Here is a 12,093-nt window from a genome sequence, read left to right on the forward strand (position 1 = left end):
GCACAAGGTCACAGCAAGCCAAAAATGTGTGGACGAATCCTTTGTACTACACCAAATAAGCATAGATCTTCCTGGGATGGTCTGTGCCACACCCTTGAGATGCCCAAATGAGAAGCCCAAGCAATAAACGGAAAATAAAATCGAGAGAGAGAGAGAGATTGGTAGGGGGTTCGTTGGAAGGGTAGAAAAGAAGCAGCAAATTATGTGTCAAAATAATAATAATAAAATGAATCCAGGAAAAGTCAGAAAGTAAGCCATGGCAGGGTTTTTAAGCATTTGAGAAATATAAGACATACCCCCAAAATAAGCCATACTTCCGCTCCGCGGAAACCAACCCCCACAGGCACCTCCACTCACAGAGTCACTCCATGCAGCTGGCACTGCAGGAGCGCGATCAGCTCTGAAGTGGCGCTCCAAGAGCTCCGCTTAACAGCTGATCGCGCTCCCGCCTTGCTGGCTGCATCCCCGCGCTCCGCCTTCTCGTCCATCGCCGCCCTGCCGCTTCTGTGCTTGTCGCCACCGCTGGGCTCACTGCTTCTTCCTTGCCTGGCCTGGCCAAGGAGCTTGGAGCACCCTGCAGCGGCAGGCGGAGCGCCTGAGCCAGCGGCCTCTGCCTGGCCCGGCCTAGGATGCCTGCTGCCCCGCCACCCGGAACCAGTGGCTGCTGCAGCGCCGAGCACTCAAGAGAACCGAGCAGCGCCCTGAGCCAGCGCCCTTAGCTGTAAAAACTGTACCGGTAATAAAAAAAATAAGACATCCCACCGAAAGTAAGCCACCCTGTGTTTTTTTGAGGAAAAAAAGTTATAAGACGGTGTATTAAAAAAGGGGAAAGACGGTAATAATAATAAAATGAATCCAGGAAATATTTGCTTCAGTTTTATTCGTGTTGGAATATTGCAGCCTGCAAGTTCATAGACTGTAGAAATCCACAGTCTAAGTTTCATAAGTCCTGGTGGGAGATATCTCATGCAGAGCTCATTCAAATACATCTGACAATGCTTAGGTGATGATCTTTCGTTTCTTTTGCCAATTCATGGAATCCAACAGCCACTGTTCCAAGGCAACAACATGCTCTTCTAGCCATTTCATGACACTGAGGCACTTAACTCCCAGTGCTGTTGCTTGTGCTCTTCCTAGCTTTGGGGCAGATTTCTGAGAAGATGCATCTCTCGGTGTGCTGCATCCCTCTAGCCACTTAGTGGCAGTTGCTATGTAGTGGGCCAATAACTGTTCTAGCATTTTAACATGGTGTTCTGGGTCCTGGATATGAATCTTTACAGACTCTTGCCGTGAACTGCCCACACTGTTGCCCTGGATCTCCAATGCTTTGTTGAGGGTCATAAGGTCCTCCTCCAGCCACTTGTATAGGGTAGCATTTGGGTGTTTCAACCATGCGTCTGCTTTGCTGACATTTTCTTCCCAACATTTGTCATGAAGTAGAATCTCTTTGCCCAGCCTGTAGTCAGAACCTTCCATATACCTATGTTGGAGTTCTTGGAGGGTCCACAAGTACACATGGAGCCAAGCGGTGAGATCCATGCTATGTTGCTCCAGCCATTCCCATAGGTTTATGACATGTTCATTCACCAACTGGTCTAAAGCCCCCAAGTGATCTTGCGTCCAGTTGTCAAGTTTCTTCATAAGAAGATCTATGGTCTTAACATGGTCCTCAAATCTTTCTCCCATTGTCTGAAGAACACAATATATTTAAAAGAAATGGCAGTGATATAGTTGACTATATTGTGTACCCAGCATAAACCTACCCACACATATACTGTCTTGTAAATGAAAACCACTCTTTTTAGTAGCTGATGTATTAGTTCAGTGGTCCTCAACCTTGGGCCTCCAGATGTTTTTGGCCTACAACTCCCATGATCCCTAGCTAGCAGGACCAGTGGTCAGGGATGATGGGAATTGTAGTCTCAAAACATCTGGAGGCCCAAGGTTGAGGACCACTGTATTAGTTGACCAAGAACTCAGGGACAAAGCATATGCCCAGCTTGCAGGAGGTCCCAGATTCAATTTCCATTTAAATGATCCTCTAGTGTCACTTTTCTCCTTGATCCTTACATTTCAAACCCACCCCCCCCACTTCTACAACCAATGGTTTAGATCCAGAGTACATTAATCACACTTCCATAGGTCCTAGAAAAATCAGTGGGACTTCTGCTGGTAATGACTAACTTTTCACATTTATTTCAATGGTATTTAAGTGTGATTACCTCGGTTTGGATCCAGTCCAAATGTTTGGTTGTACTAGAAGCAGATCTTTAGTGGAAAACAAGGATTTTGGAGTGGGTTGCTGGATATCAGACTTATAAAGTTTCAGACTATGCACTAATAAATTTTGTGATTTGCTCCTCCTTTTTGTTTTAAATAACACAAAGCAATATCTGACAACCTGCCTGAGTGCGAAACAGGGCAGGTGGGGAGAGACTTGTTAACTGATAAGAACATAATATGAGCCCTACTAGATCAGACAAGCGGCCTATAATCTAGTATAAAGGTAAATGGGCCCTGGACATCAGGTCCAGTCATGTCCGACTCTGGGGTTGCGGCGCTCATCTCGCTCTATAGGCCGAGGGAGCCGGCGATTGTCCGCAGACAGCTTCCGGGTCATGTGGCCAGCATGACAAAGCTGCTTCTGGCGAACCAGAGCAGCACACAGAAACGCCGTTTACCTTCCCGCTGAAGTGGTCCCTATTTATCTACTTGCACTTTGACGTGCTTTCGAACTGCTAGGTGGGCAGGAGCTGGGACCGAGCAACGGGAGCTCACCCCGTTGCAGGGATTCGAACCACCGACCTTCTGATCAGCAAGCCCTAGACTCTGTGGTTTAACCCACAGTGCCACCTGGGTCCCATTAGATAAAGGCAACTCCCCATCCCATATAATAATAATAATAATAATAATAATAATAATAATAATAATAATAAAAATAAATTTTATTTATACCCCGCCCTCCCCAGTGAAAACCGGGCTCAGGGCGGCTCACACCAATAAAATTACAACAAAACATAAAAAGCAATTAATTAAAATACGTGCAGGGATTCGAACCACCGACCTTCTGATCAGCAAGCCCTAGACTCTGTGGTTTAACCCACAGCGCCACCTGGGTTCCCCATAATCTAGTATAGTATCCCATTTATCACAATTGCTACCCACAACCCTCTTTGACCACATGTGATCTCTTCAGGTGGAGAGATCTCTCTTGCATGCGTGCATTGCTGGGCACCCTCAATCCAGGGCCCAAATCACACCACTTCTGTTGTGGATAGAGAGAGGAAGATTGCCTGCAACTTCAGCCATGTATTCCATACATCTATGCAAATCAATATATTTGGAAGACTGGAATGCTTATGCAAAACCAAGGCATAAACATCTATTGCCCTGTATGTTCTAACAAGCCATACCTGCAGAGACTGGTACCATGAAGGGCTATCAGGAGGCTCTTCGCAGCTTCTCCCTGGCTCTGGGAATGAAAAGCATTGGTAAATCACAGCTTATTTTCAAAGTGACCCTGGGGAATGATTAGACTAAATTAAAAACGAATTAATCTGTTCCTAGAGTGGGGGGTGGGTCACAGTTTAATTGGGGACACTCAGTTTAATTGTGTGTTCCTCAGCAACTGGGTTCATCAGTTGGTAGAGATGGAAAGTGTACGCTTCAACATTTCTGACATAGAAAATCTTGCCCTTGGCAGCATGAGCCAAGAGGCTTGGTAGAAGACATTTCCAAACAACGTTGGTTGACATTTAGCGGTTAGTCATACATCATACATCACTACTGGTTTTCCCAGTAGTGATGTATGGGAGTGAGAGCTGGACCATAAAGAAGGCTGATCACCAAAGAATTGAAGCTTTTGAATTATGGTGCTGGAGGAGACTCTTGAGAGTCCCATGGACTGCAAGAAGATCAAACCTATCCATTCTGAAGGAAATCAGCCCTGAGTGCTCACTGGAAGAACAGATCCTGAAGCTGAGGCTCCAATACTTTGGCCACCTCATGAGAAGAGAAGACTCCCTGGAAAAGACCCTGATGTTGGGAAAGATGGAGGGCACAAGGAGAAGGGGACGACAGAGGACGAGATGGTTGGACAGTGTTCTCGAAGCTACGAACATGAGTTTGACCAAACTGCGGGAGGCAGTGGAAGACAGGAGTGCCTGGCGTGCTCTGGTCTATGGGGTCACGAAGAGTCGGACACGACTAAACGACTAAACAACAACAACAACAACAACAGATGAAAATGTTGAGACAATGAAACAGAAAAGTAGGAAAAGTCGATGGGAACAAGTTTGAACCGTGTGCGGTATGATTCCATTTGCACAAGCATTTCCCCTCCCCTCCCCTCCTTGTCTGCCCCTGCCCCAAATCTGCTGTGGACGGTTGTGGGACAAAATTAGGGGTCGTACAGGAGCTGCACAGGGAGAGGAAGTTCCACCATGCCAAAAGTCATTGCACTAATGGAATTACATCAGGGAAGGTTTCATTGAGCTCAGTGGGGTTTATATCTGCATAAAAATGTACTGTACAGGATTGGACTGTAAACCATTACAGTGGCACCTCGGGTTACAGACACTTCAGGTTACGGACGCTTCAGGTTACAGACTCCGCTAACCCACAAATAATACCTCGGGTTAAGAACTTTACTTCAGGATGAGAACAGAAATTGTGCGGCGGTGGCGCAGCGGCAGTGGGAAGCCCCATTAGCTAAAGTGGTGCTTCAGGTTAAGAACAGTTTCAGGTTAAGAATGGACCTCCGGAATGAATTAAGTTCTTAACCCAAGGTACTAGTGTAAAAAGGCATAGGAGACGATCCCTTAACTTCCATCCCAGCATGGTGTTCTTTGAAGATTCTCCTACTGCTGAACCCAACAGCCCGATTGCTAAGCGCAGAGAATAGTGTTTGCCTAGTGGCTGTTCAGGAACAGGGCATGGAGTGGATTGTGCCGGTAGCTTGCACAGGATAAAGTGTTTTCTGGCTGTTAAGGCGTGATTCATCATTGCATTATGCTCAGCTGGGATGTTTGCTTTATACGCTCAGTGAATGGGAGAAAGAATTCTATAGTTGGCGCCTCCCATGTAGAAATTGTATGCGCCATGTTTATTTTTAGAGTGCTATTTTCGTATGTGTTTCGTATCTGGCCAAAGCGGTTAAGCTGTAAATAAAGAACGCAGACGCAGCTGTCGAGATCTCTTGGGCATCTCTCCATTGGCACAAACAGCTCTCAGGTGGCTCCATTTCAACACACCTTGAGCTGAAGTTGCGCAATCAATGTCTCTTTACGGAAAACTGCAGAGTAATTTCCATGAATCTGAACAGGATTCATACAGAAAATGACAACCGATTCTTTTTAGTATGCTATTGAAAGTTACTTTCAGTGCTGTAATAAAAGGAGACACAATGACTGCCTGGTCATTAAAAAGAGAGTTTTGCAGGTCAGACATTTCACTCCTTCTGAAGGGTGAATCGCAGTGCCAATGGAAGCTTCCTTCTGGGACTAACAGCAACTTGTGCACTGGGGAAGGGTGCTTCCTTGGGACCACAGTGGGGAGAGGGGCTCATACCTCCCTCCCCACTGTGGTCCCTTCCCCAGTGCACAAGTTGCTGTTAGTCCCAGAAGGCAGCTTCCATTGGCACTGCGGTCTAATAATTTTAGCAGGCGGAATTAAACTTTCAAGACTTGGTTACAGTCCACGGCACTCACCAGGAATGAGCATAACGAAAGGCAGCGCCAGAAGTAGTGGCAGGAGCATGACGAATGGATGTGCACCTGTGAGTTGTGGGGAGAGAGAGAGAAAGAATTTAGCATAAACAAGACCTAGAATGTGGCCCAAAAGTTGAACGTTCCATTCCGATCACTTCAGATTCATCAACCGTCATTTTCTGCAGAGGCAGCATGAGCTGTCAGGTGCACTACAGCCAAAATTAATTTCTCCCTGGCTGAAAGATCAATGTATTTATTTATTTCGCTGCTGCGTTACATGAAAGCAAAGCAAAAGCACCTCTAAGCAGCTGGCAAGCTATATGAAAGCATCAAATAGAACATTCCTAAATTTCAAAACGTTACCAATAAAAAACAAAATCAGAAGTATTCTGCCTCTGGATACCACTACTGATGCATTCAGGTCCTGCTTGTAGGCATCTCATAGGCGTCTGGTTGGTCACTGAGAGAAGAGGATGCTGGAAGGGATGGACCACCTGCCTGGTCCACCAGGATTTGGCATGGATGCAGACTCGGCCGCTTTTGGCAGGGATCGAATCCACCACCATATGATGCCTTGCTCACATGCCCAATAGCTCAGTGGTAGAGCATCTGCTGCTTTTGTAGAAGGTCCCCAGTTCAAAACCTAGTATCTCCAGATAGGACCCAAATTTGAAACCCTGGAGAGCCACTGCCGGTCAGTGAAGATAATACAAAGCTAGATGGGCCAATGGTCTCACTCGGTATAAGGCAGATTTCCTATTTTCCTAAAACCTTTTCCTAGACCAGCTCTTACATTTTTGATGTATGCTCTTATTAGGTAAGGAAAATCAGAGCCTCTGTTCTATTCCGAACGATTGTCTCCTGTTTGGAATATGATTCAGTGGTCAACCCTTATATTTAATCCCCCCCAAAAGCATACAACCTGCTCCCACTCAGCCCATGAGGAATCCCATGGCCTGAAGATGCAGAACAGTTACCCCTCCCAAACATTAACACTAAAGCCATTCCATATATGCCTGAGATAACCAAAGTGGTATATTCCAGGTAATGTTGGACTCCAACTCCCAACAGCCTCAGCCAATCTGGCCAGTGGCAAGGGATGATGGGAGTTGTAGTCAAACAACATTTGCAGACTCTCCAAGTATTCCTATTTTCCAGGGATACTCCAGGATTCATGCCAGTTTGTGATATGATCCCAGAAAGTCCTGCCTTTCCTTAAAAGGTAAAGGTAAAGGGACCCCTGACCATTAGGTCCAGTCGTGACTGACTTTGGGGTTGTGGCTCTCATCTCGCATTATTGCCCAAGGGAGCCGGCAGCATACAGCTTCCAGGTCATGTGGCCAGCATGACAAAGCCGCTTCTGGCGAACCAGAGCAGCACACGGAAACGCCGTTTACCTTCCCGCTGTAGCAGTTCCTATTTATCTACTTGCATTTTGACGTGCTTTCGAACTGGCAGGATCTCGGACCGAGCAATGGGAGCTCACCCCGTCACAGGGATTCAAACCGCTGACCTTCTGATCAGCAAGCCCTAGGCTCTGTGGTTTAACCCACAGTTTTCATTGGAGAAATGTTGGAGGGTATGGAGTTATGCGACCCCTGAACCACCTGAAGACAGCCCTGTAGAGCAGGCATCCCCAAACTGCGGCCCTCCAGATGTTTTGGCCTACAACTCCCATGATCCCTAGCTAACAGGACCAGCGGTCAGGGAAGATGGGAATTGTAGTCCAAAACATCTGGAGGGCCAAAGTTTGGGGATGCCTGCTGTAGAGGGAAGGTTTTTTTAAAAAATGCTTCATGTTTTATTATGTTTTGATATATGTTGGAAGCCACTCAGAGTGGCTGGGGCAACCCAGTCAGAAAGATGGGGTAGAATTATTATTATCACTGTTATGATTGAATAGAATGTCCCTATTTTCATCAGAGAAATGTTGGATGGTATGCATTTGCAAGTCCCCATATTGGCTTTCCCTGATATATGTCATATTATATATGCTCCCTATCATCCAACTATCAAGCTGGGGGAATAGAAATACATTTCGATATATTTCCTCAGCATTAGAGTGGCACCGAAAGGGTCCTTACCAATTTGCGACTTCTATTAACTGAGAAATCAGGTCCTTTGGGTGGCCTGTTGGCCCTCTTGCCTCCTCCTGCAAATCTCCAGCCTGTACCTGTAACTACTTGAAGTGTTGATTCCCATGACAACAAGTGATGTTATAAAGGCCAGTGCCACTAGGTGGGGGAACAGGAGGTAAGAAAAGCTCGCAAGCCTGTGAGCAGGAGAAATGCCATTCACTGATCTATTTCAATGATCTGCATCTAGACTCTGGGCTTTCCTACCGCCTGATGTTTCGCCATCCTGGCTGAAGCACATGCCCTCTTGTACAAGCACAACAGCACACCATGGTAAACCTGAACCGCACAGGAAACATTTGTGGATTTTCCCAGAGGAAGGGTGGGAAAGAAAATTCAAATGAAAAGATCAATTCCTTGTTCACTAAATATTGAACCCGCGCAGCTTCATCGCATTGGTCGATCAGATATTTGATTACAACTTTGAGAGAACCCAAATCATCCAATGTCTATCTTGTTGTTTGTTTGTTTGTTTAACATATAGCCAGCCTCTGTGTCACATCAATCCTCTGATGTTTATAGGCAGATCTCAATAATACAATTAATTTAACCCCCTTTTTAAGTAGTGGAAGGGCATTCTGTCAAAATATCTATGGGCCCACCAGTTCCAACAACATGATCATATTGGAGTTGATATTCATTTAAAAAGCGACCATCTTTCTGGCACAATACAGTTAATATTAGTGCTAAGCTAAGGTTACGAGGGGACGTGGGTAGCGCTACGGGTTAAACCACTCAGCCTAGGGCTTGCCGATCAGAAGGTCGGCAGTTCGAATCCCCGCGACGAGGTGAGCTCCCGTTGCTCGATCCCAGCTCCTGCCAACCTAGCAGTTCGAAAGCACGTCAAAGTGCAAGTAGATAAATACAGCGGGAAGGTAAACGGCGTTTCCGTGCGCTGCTCTGGTTCACCAGAAGCAGCTTTGTCATGCTTTTCGCGGGGGCAAAAATGGTTGCAAAATTAATATTTCAGAAAAAGAATAAATGCCATGCCCGTTGCTCTGGGTTAAACGTAAAGGAAGCTGTACGCCGGCTCCCTTGACCAATAACGTGAGATGAGCGCCACAACCCCAGAGTCGGTCATGACTGGACCTAATGGTCAGGGGTCCCTTTACCTTTAAGGTTACCAGATGTCCCCATTTCCTGGGGACAGTCCCCGGATTTACAAATCAGCCCCCATACAAAATCCATTGAAGTTGAAAAGTGTCCCCAGATTCATTGAAAACAACAACAACTGGTAACCTTATGCTAAGCTAAAATGGGGAGGGCATTGGAATGTTTTTAATGTGGAGAAACTGGCTAAGCAGGTACATCCGGCACAAACTGGGCCCTCCAGATGTTTTGGGACTACAACTCCCATGATCCCTAGCTAACAGGACCAGTGGTCAGGGATGATGGGAATTGTAGTCCCCAAACATCTGGAGGGCAAAGTTTGCCTATGCTTGAGGTACATGGAAAAATCCTGCCCAGAACATTAAGGGAGCTAGGCTAGTCCCATTAGTTCATGCACTCGCCACCAGTCAAGAAAATCAGGATGTATGTATTATTTTCATATACCGTTCATGTTACCAAATGTCAGGGACTGGACTGAGGGGGACGAGACCGAGGACGAATGGTTAAGACTGTCCCCCCGAACCTTCCAGAGAAGAAGGAGGCAGTATTGAATCACAGCAGTAGTTTGAGGAAGGTCACAGCTCAGAGACAGGTGAACAGAAGAGTTGGAAGGTGTTGGGAGAAGAGAAGGGGGGCAGAGACAGAGCAGGCAGCTGACACGTTGTCACTCGAGAGCATTTCTGACCCTCCCGTCTCCCGGAACCCGGCGTGCATTGAAAGTGGAAGAGCAAAGGACCCAGAGACCATTAACCCTTGGCGGTCACTGTAAGGGGAAATGCTGTTGCTAGGAAGGGAGCGGGGAGGAGCTCAGTTGGAGCAACGCCATTAACTTAAGAGGCAGCGTACAGAGGCCGCTCACTGTGAATATTGAATAAAGACTCGGTGAAAGCTTCTTAGTCTACTTCCTTGGCTGTCTGCTGTGAGAGGGGGGAGGGTCAGAATTCACTGAACCTGACACCAAATGATAACGAATGTTCAATACAGACATTGTCTAACCTCCATATTAGCTTAGGCAGGCAAATCTGGATGACTGCTTGGTAAAAAGGTCATCTGGAGAAGCTTCTAGTGTAGAAAGCAGAACACACATGCTTTGCACTTGAACAGGGATTTGAATGTGGCTCTACCAGGTCTAAAGTCTAGCCAACTAGCCACTGTTCTGCTTGTTACCCCGCCTCCAAAAGATTTCACCTTGTTCTGCTTTTTTGCCTTATAAATCTCCTGGTTATGCACATCTCCACCTGCTAATTCACCACCACCTACAACTTGAGAAAGATTTCTACCTGGGGGTGGGAGAGCAGCTGTCAATCAGAGTCAACAATACGACTCGGCTAGACAGATCCGTATGTCTCACAGTACGAGGCCATATCATCATAACCTAGATATAGTGCAGCCTGCTAAACCTCAGACTTGAAAGCCTAGGCAGAGTTGTGGCAGCCATGCTGCCAGAATAAACCGCCAGCATCTGTTCCCAATCCCGACACTCCCAAATTTCCACAGCACCCTTGCATGTCTTGCCTCTAATGAGCCTTGCAGAAGCCTTCGCGCTTCATTCACTGAGGATGAAGAATGCACTTTGCATCTCCTCTCTGGCTTGTGAAGACAAGTTCACTGAAGTTCTGTGTGGGAAGAGGCAGCTGTGTATCTTGTTTTCTCAGCCCCCCAGTGCAGTCATTCCACATACTTGTTATGAGAGAGGGAGAAAAAAACTTTTCTCTAACCACCTTCTCCACAGCAGGCTTCGTTTGATACACCTCGGTTGTGTACTTGCTTACTTGCCTTTTCTCTAAACTAAAATGCCTCGAAGGTCACAAGCTTTTCTTGTCAGGAAGTGCTACATTCTGGAGTTGGGTGAGAAAGTAGATACTCAGGGGACCCCTTCCCCGTACAGTGGTACCTCAGGTTAAGAACTTATTCCGTTCTGGAGGTCCGTTCTTAACCTGAAACTGTTCTTAAACTCAGGTACCACTTTAGCTAATGGGTTTTCCCGCCGCCGCTACAGCAGTGCAATTTCTCTTCTCATCCTGAAGCAAAGTTCTTAACCCGAGGTACTATTTCTGGGTTAGCGGAGTCTGTAACCTGAAGCGTCTGTAACTCGAGGTACCACAGTACAGCCTTTTTGATCTCCCAGGACATTCTATACAAGATCTCAAAGCAGCTGTTTTACTACAGAAAAATTTCAGAAACAGACTGGAAAGAGAAGTTTCTGAATTGGAACTCATTACCAAGCTTAAAACCGTGGAGCCACCTGGGATGAGCAAAGACATAGGATTCTTATCTTATTATGCATGATCAAGCTTTCTTTAGCGCCTCAGCCCTTGCTCCCCCCCCCGCAGGACCAATTGCAGTCATCAGCAGTCGTTAACAGCCATCAACAGGTTTACCACTCCTATCAGCCCATCACCCATGCCCACCCACCCACCCCCACCACCCTCTACATATACATAAGGGTCTGGCTCTTCTGTTTCAAGTGTATCTGAAGAAGTGTGCATGTACACGAAAGCTTATACCAAAATAAAAACTTAGTTGGTCTTTAAGGTGCTACTGAAGGAATTTTTTTATTCAGCCTTTTTGATGTTACTCTTTCTTATCGGTGCCTGGAACACCTTCAGGCAGCGGTGCTTAACATGCCTCTGGTCAGGACCGGATTTAGGTTTGATGAGGCCCCAAGCTACTGAAGGCAATGGGGCCTTTTATATGTCTAGCTGTCCTTTGTCAACAACAAATTGTCGCTGTTTTTTGTGTTGAATATACGCTATATGGTAATTTATGGACCTAATTTATGAACATAACAAAGTATGTATTTTATCAAAATAATTGTAGAACTGAAATACAATTAAGAAGTAGTATATTAATAGTGCAACTTTTTTGGGGGGACCAAGAGAGTGGGGCCCTAAGCTATAGCTTCTTTAGCTTATACATCAGGCATCCTCAAACTTCGGCCCTCCAGATGTTTTGGGCTACAATTCCCATCTTCCCCGACCACTGGTCCTGTTAGCTAGGGATCATGGGAGTTGTAGGCCAAAACATCTGGAGGGCTGCAGTTTGGGGGTGCCTGTTATACATAAATCTGTCACTGCCTCTGGTCTTCCCCAAAGGGGTAGCATGCATTTTAAAGTCTCTGTTGCCCAAAGCAGGAGAGG

At 46.3% G+C, this 12,093-nt stretch overlaps 1 protein-coding gene across 1 annotated transcript; it reads right to left on the bottom strand.

Annotated features, from left to right (window-relative positions):
- Window positions 1-901: 901 nt before the first annotated feature.
- On the bottom strand, window positions 902-5,859 carry LOC118082796 (uncharacterized). Its single transcript, XM_088667435.1, has 3 exons — window positions 5,709-5,859; window positions 3,414-3,472; window positions 902-1,689 (listed from the first exon to the last, which is right to left on the bottom strand). The coding sequence occupies exons 1-3, from the start codon at window positions 5,755-5,757 to the stop codon at window positions 1,000-1,002; spliced, it is 798 nt and encodes a 265-aa protein (XP_088523561.1). The 5' UTR covers window positions 5,758-5,859; the 3' UTR covers window positions 902-999.
- Between the last annotated feature and the right edge of the window lie 6,234 nt (window positions 5,860-12,093).

The sequence above is a fragment of the Zootoca vivipara genome, chromosome 3 (genome assembly GCF_965207765.1).
Source record: "Zootoca vivipara chromosome 3, rZooViv2.hap1.1, whole genome shotgun sequence".
Lineage (NCBI taxonomy): Eukaryota > Metazoa > Chordata > Lepidosauria > Squamata > Lacertidae > Zootoca > Zootoca vivipara.